The sequence below is a fragment of the Dipodomys merriami genome, unplaced genomic scaffold (genome assembly GCF_024711535.1).
Source record: "Dipodomys merriami isolate MVZ:Mamm:240054 unplaced genomic scaffold, mDipMer1.0.p SCAF_19, whole genome shotgun sequence".
Taxonomy (NCBI): domain Eukaryota; kingdom Metazoa; phylum Chordata; class Mammalia; order Rodentia; family Heteromyidae; genus Dipodomys; species Dipodomys merriami.
Genome location: NW_027203270.1, coordinates 27,002,806 through 27,018,319, shown reverse-complemented (window position 1 = coordinate 27,018,319; position 15,514 = coordinate 27,002,806). Strand labels below are relative to the sequence as shown.

Sequence of the window (15,514 nt, the reverse complement as noted above, 5' to 3'; positions counted from 1 at the left end):
ACACACACACACACACACACACACACACACACACACACACACTCACAAATAGATAATTAATACAATGAATCAGATCCATGTATGAAAAAAATGAATAATTCTTAAAAGCAATGGTGAAATTTTTTTAAAAGAAAATGTCATTATTTCACCTTGATACACATTATAAATATTGAAGTTCATCTCGATTTTATATATAAATTAATTGACTGGGATGAATACAATAAAATTGTGGTAGGGTTATGTCTAAAAAGAAAAAAAGAAAGGAAATGGAGGGAAATATAAAAGAAATTAAACTTTGTGGATACTTTATTTCAAGGAGACTTTTAAAGATCCAAAGCAGAGATTAAGAAAAGATCATTTCTAAGTGGTAGATATTTGTCATATTTTTCTCATGTTTTTTAAATTGTTCCCCTGCAGGAGACATAAATGTAAGGAAAAATTTAATTATGAGCATGTCCAGGCTATGCAAAACATTGTTTATAGCAGGAGGTTCAGATGATTTTACCGGCAAGTTCTAGCACACCTAAGAGGAGCAAATAAACACTGTTATTTGAACTGTTTCCAAGCATAGTGAAAGATCCAGTTATTCCCAGCCCATATTTTATTCCTGGCATGTTTAAACCTACAGTTTGTATCCTGGCAGATGACCTGTGGAAAAGTGTTGGCCAGTTAACTGAGGAATCCATAATTGGAATAATAAAAAAAGTAGATTTTGAGTAGGTCAAAAAAATGAAAGGAAAATGAAATTTGAAATCCAAGACATTTTGAGGATTCTGGTAAGGAATTATTTGAAGAGGTATAAGAAGCAAACACTTGAACAGTATACTGTAAGCAACATTGTTGAAAATTCTAAGCAAATACTGAAGGGAGCCTTTCATCCCTTCTCTAGAATGACTGAAATCTCTTTCTCTCCCTTTCCTTAACTTTTATTTTAGATATCACTGCAAATAATTGAGTTCTAGTCTTTATTGTATCATCTTTGGTCATTGCCAGAGTTCTAAGAATTTGGAGAAAGAGTTCAGAATTATGTAACCTGTGTATAAATAATCTACCTAAGTAGGGTCAGATTGGATTGTTTTTTAACCAAACAAGCCAACCAACCATCCCACCAGCAATGCAAGAAGAATCCCATAAACACATTTGTCCACCTGCCATTTCTCACAGCTGCTATTACATGGAAGAGGAAGGTACCAGATGAGATTTAAGTGTTTTCCTGTGAATTGTGAGCCAGAGCTCTTTCCTCGCCTTTTGAGGCAGGCAGATAGTTACAGGGTCCACGGTTGCCAGAACCACTTGCAAGACCTGCCCATAGATCCCCCCATGGATTCACCTCTGCCTAAGGAACACACGAATATCCCTTCAAAAAAGATAACCCCAAAGACTGTCCAAGAGTCCTGATAAAATTCCTGTGGCCAACTTTGTTGATGTCATACTTTGCCAACCTGAATGTTTGTCCAGCAAAACAGAGCCCTCGCCCAGTACACATGCTTGGGAGTCAAGGATGATGCCCTTCATAATGACCTTTTGGCACCATGATACCCAGATCCCAGGTGAAAACTGTTCAATCTCTGTACGGAGCCTGCACACATTCATCCTGATGCGCTCAGACAAACTTGGGCCTGCACTAACACCAATATGTTTCATAAGCCCCACTTGTCAATCAACCTGTCTATCAGCTTAAGTATGCAAAGGACTGTCCCAGTTCTCTTTTCCTGATTTCCTCCCCACAGATGGCAGGAGTGTTACCCTCGGGTCTGTAGTGCCCACTTTGCCCACTCCTGCTTTTCTTACAGAGACTACTTTTGTTTTCAAATAAACCTATGCTTCCCGGCTGCTTGTCTGTGTCCTACTCCATTCTTTGTTCAAGACACAAAGTATCTAGAACTTAGATGGGAAGCTTCCATCCCCAAATCCTCACCCAGTAACACGTTGGTTTATATTTTTATAATGCAAATTCTCTCTCTCTCTCTCTCTCTCTCTCTCTCTCTCTCTCTCTCTCTCTCTCTCTCTCTCTCTCTCTCTCTCTCTCTCTCTCTCTCTCTCTCTCACACACACACACACACACACACACACACACACACACACACACACATTGAACAGTGAGCTTAGGATATGAAGTTTTAACAAGAGGCAGAAGTGGGCTCTTCACCTTTCAATAATGCATATTTTGTTAAACCCAGCAGTCCCCTAGCCCACAAGCTAGTCCTAGAGGATCGTGGTCTAGGCTAGCCCAGGCAAAAAATGTGAGACCCTATCTCAAAATGAATCATAGCACAAAGGATGGAAGCATAACTCAAGTGGTAGAACACCTACCTAAGCTAGTATAAAGTCCGAATTTAAATCTCAGTATTGACCCCCCCAAAAAAGAGTGTTGAAAACATAGGAGGTGGGGGGAAGAACATTCATGAGGCTTCATCTCTAAAATAAACACCAAAGCCAGGTTAGAAGTATGGTTCAAGGAGTAAAGCAAAAGCCAAGAAAACATGAAGCCCAGACTTTAAGCCCCATTAATAACTATAAAAAAAAGTTAAAATTAAAGGGTTTTAACTTTTATTTAAATGAGCAATTAGGTAAATTCATGATTAAAACAAATGCTTTAATTATGTGAATTAACCCTAAGCTGTTCTCCACAGTCAATGCCTCAAAGAATGCTTGGTTGGTTGGTTTGGTTTGAACAAGGTCTCATTATACAGCTAGGGCTGGTCTCAAACTCAAGATTTTCCAGCCTCAACCTCCCCAGTGTTGGGATTACAGATAGGCAACACCATACCAGGCCCTCATCTATGTTGGTTTTTTTTTTTTGGTCAGTCATGGGGCTTGAACTCGTGGCCTGGGTGCTATCCCTGAGCTCTTTTGCTCTAGTACTCTACCACTTTGAACCATGGTGCCACCTCCCCATCTCTATCTTCAATTTCCCAAGAAGTGAAGCCACTCAGCTCAAAAGGGTTCTTGGTGGTTAAAAGGTTGGACACTAGTGTCCAACCTCATCCTTTCTGCTTGAGTGTTAGAGCTCTAAACACCTGCTACCCATGTAGAGCAGTGCAGACCCACGGACTCAGAGGGCTCGGGGTCATTGTGTTCAAATGTGATCTGAAGGAAATCTGAGTAGGGGGTGTATGAAAATGAAATGAAAACACTCCGAGAGTCCTATTTATTATAGTTCACCACTCACATTTTTATTTGTTGTTGGCAGTCTTCTGGAAAACCTGTTAACATTGAAAGAGAAAAAAAAACTGGAGAGAAGACTTCTACTGGGATGAAATGAATTGAAAACCTCAGGAAATGCAAGCTGTGGAGCAGCTCTTTATTGCTGACACCTTGCCCTTGGTTATGAAGGACCTCATTATGGCTGAGGAGGTCTCTCATCAGTCCTGGAGAGAATGGGAAACTAGACTCCATGCAGCATTTGTGCTTGGCCAGGAGCAGGCACCTTGCAGATGGCTGTACATTTTTTAGACAGCAGCACACCCTCACCAGAAGTGTGAAGAGTTCTCCATCTGGTCCACAGAGTGTGGCCTTACAGAAGCTGTATTCACAACTGCTGCACAGTTAGGTGCTTACTTTGCCTGTGCTGGGAGATTCTGGGCAGTAGCAATTGGAGCCATTACTGGAGGACTTGCCTACACCTGTTACACAGCAAGCTGGCTGGCAGGAAGGGGATTTGCAGCCATTTGGGGTACAGGGAGAGGGTCCACTACAAGGTGGCTGGCAAGAAAGCACGGTGCCTTGGGAAGATGATTGGCAAGAACTCTTCACAAAGCAAGGGGACTGGCAGTTTGTCACAGGCTGGCAGACGCAAGGTGTGGAAGGAACTGTTTGACAGTGAAGCAGCTGGCACGGAGAACAAGCAGGGTTGCAAGGACTGAACATACAAGTCAGAGGCTGGCAGGAAACAGGCAGGCAGGGAACTGATTGGCAAGGTTTGAAAATGTAGCAGATGGGTTGGTAATAAATGGATTTGCCAGATTGGCCTTTGCCTCGGGTGGGTTGACACGAAGCTCCTTGGCAGCAGGGTTCACAGGGTCTTGCCTCACAGATGATTGGAAGGCAAGATGTTTCCGCACAGGAAGTTACTTCGGGGCAGGATGGCTGGCAGGATGTAGCATCACAGCAGACTGGTTGGCCACAAGTGGTCTGGCATGATACAGATGTGCAGACAGGTTTCTGGCAGGAGCTGGCATCACAGGACTTTGTCTGACAACCACTGGATTCCGAGCAGAATGGCTGGCACGAGGCAACTGGACACAGAGACTGCCCAGTGCTGGATTCACAGCAGGCTTTGTGGGAGCATATGGGTTGGCAGAGAAAACCCACACAAGAAGTTTCTGGAAAGCAGGTAGATTGACAAGTGGATTCACAGCCCCTCGGGGTACTGCTGGGTGGCTGATGATTTTCTTGACATGTAACTAGTTGCCATGTCCTGCTGTGGCAGGCACTGGGCAAACAGACAGCATTGCGGAAGCTGCGACCATTGGAGCATGTGGAAACGGTGGGTACCGTTGGAATGGAAGTGGCATTTCCAGGACTACAGGCGTCCTCCATGGTAGTGGCGCTCACCAGGTTGGCAGGTTGCAAACCCAGCCTATCAGAATTGAGGGGCTTTTATAGTGCTCTCCTAGGGGTGTTGGCACCATCCTGAGAGCATCTTTCCTTGTTATTGTTTTTACTCATTTGCATGCAAACATCTGATTAGAAACCTCCAGAGTTTTTCCTTGGAGGGATTGGAATACATTGATGCTGCTCTGGGATGAGCTGTCTCTTTTACAGGTTGCTTCGCAGCCTTACGGAAGCTGGTTTGCCTCTCTACCCTCTCATCAGGCGGGCTCCACCAAGCTTACCCTGCTCTTCCTCCAGGAATGTAGCTCTGCAGATCCAGACAATCAGGAAGTGAAGCTCTGACCCTATCAGGACAGAGGGTATCCAAGATGGCAGACAGGAAAATGCATAGTGAGGGTCATCTCTGAGATGACTCTCAGAGATATTTAGGTGTCTCCACTTCTTTTTTTTTCTTTTGTCGGTCATGGGGCTTGAACTCTGGGCCTAGGCACTGTCCCTCAGCTTCAAGGCAAACGCTCTACCACTTGAGCCACAGTACCACTTCTGGTTTTCTGGTGGTTTATTGGAGATAAGAGTCTCATGGACTTCACTGCCCAGGCTGGCTTTAAACTGCGATCCTCAGATCTCTGCCTCCTACTCGGCTAGGATTACAGGCATGAGCCACCGGCACCCAGTGGTCTCCATTTCTTTCTACAACCTTCACATCTGACTTTCTGGAAACTTAACTTTAGAATTGTTACCAATAATAGCTGTAATGGTATCTGTTTATTGCATGCTTACAGGAGCTACCCAGCCTTTAGCTGCATTTTTCACTTATCCTTGAAATGACTTTAATTAGTAAGTATAACTGTCATCACTGTGTTAGGTTCCAAGTACCTAGACTCAATTCAGAGTTTATGTCATATTTCCCCAATTATGTAAGTAATTTTGAATAAACAGAATTCTAATCTGGCTTGGCTGGCCCCCAAATCTCAGATCTTAGTTATTTATTATACCACTTGGCATTGGAGAAGTTGAGGAGTGAAAGGAATATAAATAAGAGAGAAGGGAAGCATGACTGTATATGGGGATGGAGGCTGATATTTGCTCAGCAGCAGGCTAGCTAGTTCTGTCCTGAGGATGGCCTTATCCACCACAGAGACATTCATCATTGGCTAGATAAAGCTAATTTAACCTTTACATCTACTTAGCAGTACACTCAGATGGAAAAAGTTAAACCTGCAAATATTACATCAAGAAGGATTCAATTCCTAAGGTAGAGCCCACAGCATACAAATTCTACAAATGTAAAAGAACAACCATCAGAAGTAATATTGGGACATCACTGCAAAGTGGCTGTAGCTCCTCCAGGAAGAATTCCTGAGGTGCTGTCCAGACCCTTCTTCTTTTCTTCTGAGCTTGCCTCTGCTCAGCATTGCCAATCAACTTCAGCATCCCATACTATCCGCATGCTGAGCCTTGTTCATGCTGGATTGCACATGGTACCTTGGAAAAACAATGGTTTTACCACACCAGACAGGGTTGGTCTTGATTTCTGGCTCATTGCTAACACATATTGTTGGATGGAATAGCTAATTATCCAGGTCTTCAAAGTCCCAAGATGTTATCAACCGCATTACTGTTTCTTGGTTACTTTGGCTATTGCAACAGCCAACAGACTGGCAATTCTGGAGGTTACTTTGTAAAATACTAGTTACAAAATACTTTCTCCTTGGTATGCTCCTCATCCTCATTTTTAAAGAAGGGAAACTATTCTGATCAGAACAATATCTAGAAAACATCATCATTAAAATACCTTTATTCACCATAGATATATAGATAGATAGATATACAATAGAAAATATGTGTGTATTGTCTCTGAACATTAAATATTCATGTATTGTCTTTTAAAACCTCATTATTAGTATTGTCCATTCATGTTGCTGCATATAACCTTGGCCCAGTCATTTTTATTTCAGTATAATATTCCCTTGTGTGACTATAACACAATTTACTTCTCTTTGAATGGGCAATTGACTTGTTGGTTTGTCCTTCAGATATTTTGTCTTGTAGATAGAGAAAACATGGGAGAGAGGGGAGAAAAACTTTACAGAATTACTGTGATTTACATAAAACACTAAGCAAAGATTGACACAAAGATTTAACACACTGATTAATTCTTCATGTGACTCTTGAAAACAACAGTGATGTATCTCAATGGTCCATTGAGCTAGTAACTCCAACACTCATGTACAGAATAAGCTTCATTTCTGACTTTTTTTCTTCTCCCCTTGTCTAATCAGAAGCTTCTGGAATGGGGGGTTTTACACTCTCCAGGAATCGTTGCCATTGCCTAGCTGGTAGTGACCAAGCATGTTGCTTATCACTCCACAACGCACAGAATATTCCCCACAATGAGAAACCATCCTGCCCAAAATGTCAGCAGTGGTCAAGTTGAGACACCATGGCGTATCCATCCAAATGATGGCCCTCTGCCCTGGGCAACCAGTGCAGGAGGTAACTACTTGGAAGAGGCTCCCTACTTGCAGATTGTAAGAGAGTGGGCATGGAGTTTATACCGAGCATTTCTCTGCTGACCTGGAGAACACAAAATTAGCTGTCTCACAAGAAGCAAAGGTTATTCAACCTTCCTTCTTGTAAGTCTGACTCCCATTTATTCTTTTCATCCCACTGTGGACTCCAAAGCTATTCCCTTTTTCCAGTTATACCCAGGCTCTTTCTTTGAGTTCTTTATTCCAAGGCAAACGAGACTTTCTAAAACGCAGCACTTTCTATGTCCTTACCCTACTCACAGCACCCTCCCTTCAATGCCTCACAGAAGCTCTGCACTAAACTGAAAACACACCAGACCCAATGTGGGCCGATCCCTCTGGGCTGCCTCGCCACAGGACGTGCCTCTCCTCTAAGGACATTTCTGTCAAAGCATCCACTAATGAGCAGTTTGCTCCCAGCCCCATTTACTTGTGCATGCTTCTCCTGCCTAAAAGGTCTCTCTTCCTTGTTTGTACCTGATTAATTCCTACTTGTAAGGAAAGGACATGGGTCTTCTGCCGAACACAAAGAATTACAATAATTTTCTCAATGCCCATATTTTTCCCAACAGACTGAGCTCCCTGAGAATGAGAACTGGGGTTTTTGATTTGTTCATTCCTAGAGACTAACACAGCCTGCCACCTACATCTAATAATGATGGATAGATGGATGGATGATGGATGGATAGATGGATGATTGATGGATGGATGAAGGATGAATGAATGGATATTGGATGGATACATTTATGGATGAGTGTATGATGAATGGATGGATTGATGTTAAATGGATGGATGGATGATAGATGGATAGAAGATTAGATGGATGAAAAATGGGTTGGTGGAGGCATAAATAGATATGGATGAATAGCAGATGGATGGATGGATGGATAGATGAATGTTAAATGGATGGACAGTTGACCCTTGAGTGGAGAGAGGCATAAATAGATGATGGATGAGTGGTAGATGGATAGTAGATATATGGATGGCAGATGGGTTGATGATGGATGGATAGATGATGGATAAATGGATGATGGATAGATGGATGATGAATGATGAGTGGATGATGGGTAGAGCTGCTCAAAGATGAAATGGGTCTCTGATGATATTATGGTATTAACAGAAGAATAGCATATCCCTTCATTTTAGCCACCTTTATTGAACTGTTACATGCATCTCCAAGAAGTTCCTAAGGAACATAAGCACATACCCAAGGTAGCCCATGCATAAGGACAGAAAATACTGTGTCTCAGAAAAGAGACAGGCACTATGGAAAAGCAGCTCTTCTCAGCTTACTGGCAGCAGAAAACAAGAAGTCAGGCCGTCTCCCTCTCAGTGTCCAAGAAACCTTCCTTTGGGCCCTTAGGACACTGGCATTTCTGGTAAGTTCTTTGAACCTAAACCAGTGGTGTGAATGACAGTCACAGAAAAAGCAGGGTTTGAGCTAAGCCATAATGAGCTGTGTGCAGAACAGTCCAGGTTTCTCTCTAGCTTAGAGCTTGCTTAGCAGGAGCTGGTGGGCTGAGGTCAGATCAGCGATCGGCAGGCTTGTTGGCAGGAGGCTGAGGGGCTGTGGCCTCCGTGGTGGATTTGGCCTCAGAAGGCTGGCAGGGAGTCTCCTGTGGGACCTCTGACTTGCAAGGGGTAGAATCAGCACAATCAGGCTGGCTGGAGGTGGACTTTTTGCCCTCCTGCTTACAGGAGTCGGAATTAGCACAAGGCTGGCGGGAGCAGACAGGGCGGTAGGAGTAGGAAGTGAAGCAGGTGGGACGGCGCAGGATGGAGTAACAGGAGCGATAGCAGGAAGGTCGGTAAGAGATGGACGTCAGGTATGGCTGCCTATAGGTGATGGGTCCAGCGCAGATGGGGCGGCAGATTGGACGGCAAATCGGGCGGTAGGAAATGGGGCTGCACGGCTGTTTGCAGGAGCTAGGTATGTAGTAAGTCTTAGGAGGGCAAGACGGTGGACAGACGGCAGATGCAGATGACCCTGGACGGCAGCAGGGAGGTTGGCACGAAGTAGATGGGCAGGGCTCACAGCTGACAGAACGGCAGCGTTTGACCAGGTAGCAGGAAGGTTGACATGGGCTGGGCACACAGACAGAGGGAGCGCAGGGGCTAGGCTCAGAGCACATAGGCTGGCAGATACTGGAGACGCAACAAGAGGGCTCTTGGCAAGGGCCGGAACCACATGGCTGCTCACAAGGGCTTGGAACACAGCAGACAGGACGGAGACAAACAGGCTCACAGACCAGAGCCATACAGGTGGCCGGCTGGCACACACTGGCCTCCAAGCAAGATGTCTCACAGGGACTAGGGTCACAACAGACAGGCTGGCAGCAGCTACTGGTGGCGGAACAGACCGAGGGACAGCAGCTGGGCGATGGGCACACTGGCTGGCAGCAAACCGGCTCACACACCACTGGCTCACACACCATGGGCTCACACACCATTGGTTGGCAGGAAGTGGACACCGCACAGGTAGACGGACAGCAGCTGGGCTCGCAGATGACCGGCTGGCAGCAAGCAGGTTTGCAGAGGACCGGCTGGCAGGATGCAGGCATGCAGAGGAACTGCTGGCAGCCAGTGGTCTCACAGCACACCGGCTGACAGCAGCTGCTCATGGAGCAGGCGGGCTCACACAGGGTGGCCTCCAGACATGCAGATGGGGCACAGCTGCTTGCTGAGCAGGAAGGCTGGTACACGCTGGCCTCGCAGCACACAGGCTGACAGCAACTGCTCACCGAGCAAGAAGGCTGACCGCATTGGGACCCGCAGCCAGATGAGCCACAGCTGTCTTCGCAAGTCACTAGTTGCCACGTCTGGCTCTGGCAGGAACTGGGCAAGCAGATGGGCCCTCCACAGCTCACCTCAGTGGAGTAGAGAGAGATGGCTGGCAGGGAAGGGCATTTCCTAGAACAACAGCTGCCAGACATGGTTGAGGTGTCTCTGCTTCTTTGTGAATGCTGGAAAGGAGCTGCCCGACTGTGCCGGAGCTCCAAGTCCCTGTCTTTTATATGTCCATCTCTGGCACATGCTGTTTGTGGCCCCTGCATCTTTTCCTTATTGCTGTTTGGGCCCAGTTGCAGAGAAACATCTTATTATACCCATGTTTGTTGACCTAGACGTTGTCTATCTACCCATCAAGAAGGTGTTGGTGTAGTGACAAGCTAAATTTGGAATCCTCAAAGCTACAGTGGAATAAGCAGCAGCATCTCCAAGCTTCCTGGTCTTTACCTCTGAGCTTCCTGAACAAGGAAAGAAGAAAGAAACTTATCATTTATCCACCCTCTGGCTCTTCTATCAGAAGCTCTGGGCTAAGCACAGATGATGTACACAGGAATCAGACTCACAACTCCCCTCATGCATCTCGTCCTGCAGTGGGCAGACAAGGACAGACACAAACTCAATGCCCCACAGTGACACACTACACACACACACACACACACACACACACACACACACACACACACACACACACAATTAAAACACAAAAGGAGGCATAGGGAGAAATGATGAATCCGGACAGGGAGGGGATACGTAGGCTGCCTTGTCAATGACTGCACCTCGCACAGCCATCTTGGGTCAATCCAGCAGCAGTCTCACGAGGCAGAGATTACTCCCCCATATTAAGATGGAGAACCTGGAAAGGTTAAGTCACTTGTTGGAGATGATGCAAAGCTTGTCCATGATCTAGGGTCGAGGTTCTTTCTCCTATGGGACCAATGTGGACTGGCTTTTCTCAGGAGACTTCAGCAAAGTCATGTGTCACAGACTCTGCCCAGTATGCTGCCTTCCATCCTGCAGCAGGAGCCACTGGGGTATTATCCCCACCAGTCCCTGGAAAATCACTTCCTTCTCATCCCTCCTTTCTTCTTCCACCCAGGCTCATCCCTCCGCAGTCAGTAGATCTCCATGGTCTTCCTTGCCTTTGGAGATTTTGACCAGTCCTAAAAGAAAAAAAAAAAAAAAAAAGAACCAAATGCTCATTGCTCACCCCTGTAATCTTAGTTACACAGGAGGCTGATATCTGAGGATTGTGGTTCAAAGCCAGCCCAGCAACAAAGTCTATGAGACTCTTATCTCCAATGAACTACCAAAAAAGGCATGTGACTCAAGTGGTAGAGCAGTAGCCATGAGCAGAAAACCTCAAGGACAGCGCCCAGGCCCTGAGTTCAAGCCCCAGAGGGATGAGGTAGGAAATCAACCCCAGATTTTCAAATACCTAAGCTCAGTGTGTTTTCATCATCAGGGCAAAAAGCAGGCTGTGCCTTGGAAAAAACTGAGCTATCATGCCATCCAGTCCCCCTTCTTTCATTAATCTTTTACAATCATTCACTCTTTTTCCCTTTCATTCACCCATTCAGCTCAACCAACTCTGGATTCTCTGCGAGAGATATAGAAAGACTAAGTCTTAAGCGGAGCCATCAGCAGCACACATTTAGAAGAGATGGACGCATCCGTGTGCAGTTGTGGTACAGCATTGCACTTGCTGTAATCTGGGGGACATGTGGAGATTTGGGGGCCTCCAGAAGAACTGGTAACATGGTTCATAGGGAAGGTAGGAAAGACTTCTCCAGTAATTTGATGACTAAGGGGAATCCTCAAAGAAGAAGGAAGGAAGAGTGATAAAGACAAGAAAAGAAAACTGTGGAAACCAAACATACAAGAGCATCATATATTTGGAGAGCAGCCAATGGTTCCACATAGCCAAGATAAAAAGCACAGGGGACAGGAAGGGACAGCGATGGGGCTACAGGGGGTTTTGAGGCACCCAGTCATAAAATGCCTATTGGTTATGTGTAAAAATTTGGATGTTTATAATGCTTACGCAGGAAGGTAACTTGATCAGATTTGCCCTTTGGTTATGGAAAAGGAGGAAATTTCAAGGCATGGAAACAACCAAGGGATGGGAGCAATGACCCAAAAGCTTCATGGTGACAAACTGAACAGAGTAGCGCTCTGGGATAGAGTGATATGAGCAGCTGCAAAGCTCCAAAGCAGCAGAATCTACAAGTCTTGTCATTGAAAATGGAAGATTAGAAAGCAGAAGTGCTTTTCTTTGAGGCAAAGAACTTTTACACAGCTCTGAACGGGGTAATGCAGAGTTTATTAGCCCCCCCTGCCATTGCTAATATTTCTCTCAATCGACTTCCCTTCCTTGGCTCATCCAGTGATGAAATTACAGGTGAAGAGGGTCCTTCTCCCATCAGTTCTTCATAAACTTTCAGCCAAGAAGTAGGCATATCCTTGACATTATGGTGGCAGGGGAGGGGGGACGGGGGGGGTCATCTCCTCGCATAATCCTTCCCTGTGTATGAAGTAGCTCTTCTCTTTGAGGTATGTCATTCCTGCTTGATTATTTGTAATCGGTCCCTATCATTCTTTGACATCGCATAGGTACCAAACACAAGGACTTTGTGAGTTTACAGATGTCTACCCAGCACCCAGAGTAGTGTTTGAAACATCAGAGGTACACAATTAATATTTATTGAAGGAACAAATGAGGACCTCTGTGGAAAGCCAAGAAAGGCAACCCTCCTTGGGAGTCCACAGAAATCACTACCTCTACCCAGTCATCCGGGCGCCATGACCATGAGCAATAGAATAATCAACTGCTCTGAATCACAGCTCCCCAGTGCAGCCCCATTAACCCCTGGGCAGGTTTGTCCCCTTGGTCTGTTCCTGTTCTAACTATGGCTTCATCCTGGGGATGAAAAAGTTCCTGGGAGGCCAATTCCATTCAGAGCAAAGATGACTTAAATAGTAGAATCTGAGACTAAATCAGGACAGATTACAGTCTCCCGTTCTCCCCCAAAGCATAATATACTAATATCATTTTTTTTTTTTTGTCAGTCGTGGGGCTTGAACTCTGAGCCTGGACGCTGTCCCTCAGCTCTTCAGCTCAAGGCGAGCACTCTACCACTTGAGCTACAGCGCCACTTCCGGTTTTCTGGTGGTTTATTGGAGATAGGTGTCTCACGGTCTCTCCTGCCCGGGCTGGCTTTGAACCACGATCCTCAGATCTCAGCCTCCTGAGTAGCTAGGATTACAGGCGTGAGCCACCAGCGCCTGGCACTAATATCATTTTTAAAAAATAAAATCAGTAGGGATTTTAAAAAATAAAATTGAAATCCTCAGACATTGTTCGTTGGAAAACAAAATTGTGTAAACATATCAAATAAATTTGGTAGTTTCACACAGAATTAAATAAGGTTACCATTTACCTAGAAACTCAACTTCTAGGTATTTCTCTAAAATCAACAAAGGCATATGTTCATGAAAAGACTTGTACATGAATATTCATAAAAGCCAGAGTTGCCTTTAATTCATAATGACCAAAAACTTGAAACAACCAAATGCCTATCAACAGGTAAATACTTTTTCCATCTACCTTTCCTTCTTTCCTTCCCTCTTTCCTTTCTGTCCTTCCATCCTTCCTTCCTTCTTCCTGTCTGTCTTTCCTTCCCTCTTTTTTTCCTTCTTTCTCTCTTTCTTCCTTTCTTTCTTTCTTTTTTCTGGTGCTAAAGATTGCATTAAGGGCATTGTGCTTACTAAGCAGTCACCCTACCATTTGAGCCACACCTCCCAGTCCAGTGGGTTTTTTTAATGTAGTTTATCCATAAAATGGAGTACTGTTCAATAGAAAAAAAAAAAAAAAGAACAAACTCTTGGTCTTGCCTATAAGAATGTGGATGAGTATCAAAAGTGTGACACTAAGCAAAAACATGTTTACATTGTATAACTTCCTGGGGACAAGAAATTAGTGCAAGAGGAGACTGGGGAATTTGAAAGGTGATGAAAAGTGCCATGTATTGATCACATGAGTATAGTACACACAACTGTCAGATCCCATTTTAAATATATATATATACAATTATGGCAGCATTTTATTATATGTAAATTATATCTCAAGAAAATTGACTTATAAAAGAGAAACAAAAGTGTGTGTGTGTGTGTGTGTGTGTGTACTTGCACACAAGTGCTGGTACTAGTGCTTGAACTCAGGGCCTCATGTTCTTCGTTAGCCTTTTCTCTCAAGGATGATGTTCTACCACTTGAGCCACAGCTCCCCTTCTAGCTTTTCACTGCTTAATAAGAGATGAAGTCTTAGAGACTTTCCTGCCAGAGCTGGCTTTAAACAGGGATTCTCAACTCTCAGCCTCCTGAGTTGCTAGATTACATGCATGAGCCAGCAGTGCCCAACTTTGAGACAAACAAAAAACTTAAAGGCAGAAGAGTAAGAGCAGCATAATCGTAGCTTCATTTGTAAATCTGCCTGCATGAGAATCTAGAAACCTATATATTGGTTATGAACTCTGAGTATTCTGGAGGGTATTATTTCTTCTTTATATTTTTTCAAAGTTTTAGGAATCACTGCTATTCTTATGAATCACATACACACACACACACACACACACACACACACACACACACACACACACATATTTTTTTCTTATCTATTTGCCAGATGAGTCATGGCTTTGTAGGTGTTTTCCCAGAGCAGGACAACCATCTTTTGGGCTTAAACTTACCAGTTGGGCTCCCACAGCTGGTCAGGCCTGTGCTAACAGATGTTCACTCCCTATTTGCTCTGAAGCAAAAGAGCATGAAGCTGCAGAAAGAGCTGAGCGGGCCAGAACATTCCTAGAAGCTGCATGTGTTGGTATAGTGTGGCCACAGGAGTTCCTGCCATTCAGAACCAAAGTTATTTTACCAAACCCTGACTTTGACAGGAAGCTTGAGCCTGAAGCCCTCCTACAGATCTCTGTAGTACAGAAGGAGTCCTAGCCCATGGAGCCAGCATTTACTGTGGAGCTTTTAAAACTACAGATTCCCAGATGCCCTAAGCTCTAGAACCAACAGTTACCAAAGCTAATGGTGAAGCCCCAGGATCTATATATTAAAAGTCTCTCCAAGCCAGTCTCATGCAGCACACGGAGTCTTGTCTGCACCAGTGTGGTTGCCAGCCTCCCTGCAAAGGATTACCTGAGACCCGAGAAAAACACAGATCTCAGCCAGGCACTGGTGGCTCATGCCTGCAATCCTAGCTACTCGAGGAGACTGAGATCTGAAGATCACCATTCAAAGCCAGCCTGAGCAAGAAAACCCATGAGACTCTTATCTCCAATTAACTACCCAGGAAAAAAAAAGCCAGAAGTGGAGCTGTGGCTTCAGTGGTAGAGAGTCAGCCTTATCAAAAAAAAAGCTAAGGGATAGTACTCAGGTTTTGAGTTCAAGCTCCAGTATTGGCACACACACACACACACACACACACACACACACACACACACACACACACACACACACACACACGCACACGCACACACACACGCACCACACACACAGATTCCTCAGGCCTATGCTCCAGGAATCTCCTGCTTGAACTAGATTCTGCCATGATAAATCCATAAATTGCACTGCACAAA

At 44.8% G+C, this 15,514-nt stretch overlaps 2 protein-coding genes across 2 annotated transcripts; both read right to left on the bottom strand.

The window, feature by feature from the left end:
* Positions 1 to 3,549: 3,549 nt before the first annotated feature.
* Positions 3,550 to 4,542, bottom strand: Krtap29-1 (keratin associated like protein 29-1). Its single transcript, XM_070026912.1, has one exon. It carries the CDS (start codon positions 4,540 to 4,542, stop codon positions 3,550 to 3,552), a length of 993 nt encoding a protein of 330 aa, XP_069883013.1.
* Positions 4,543 to 8,617: 4,075 nt separating this feature from the next.
* Positions 8,618 to 10,021, bottom strand: Krtap16-1 (keratin associated protein 16-1). The gene has a single exon (XM_070026828.1). It carries the CDS (start codon positions 10,019 to 10,021, stop codon positions 8,618 to 8,620), a length of 1,404 nt encoding a protein of 467 aa, XP_069882929.1.
* Between the last annotated feature and the right edge of the window lie 5,493 nt (positions 10,022 to 15,514).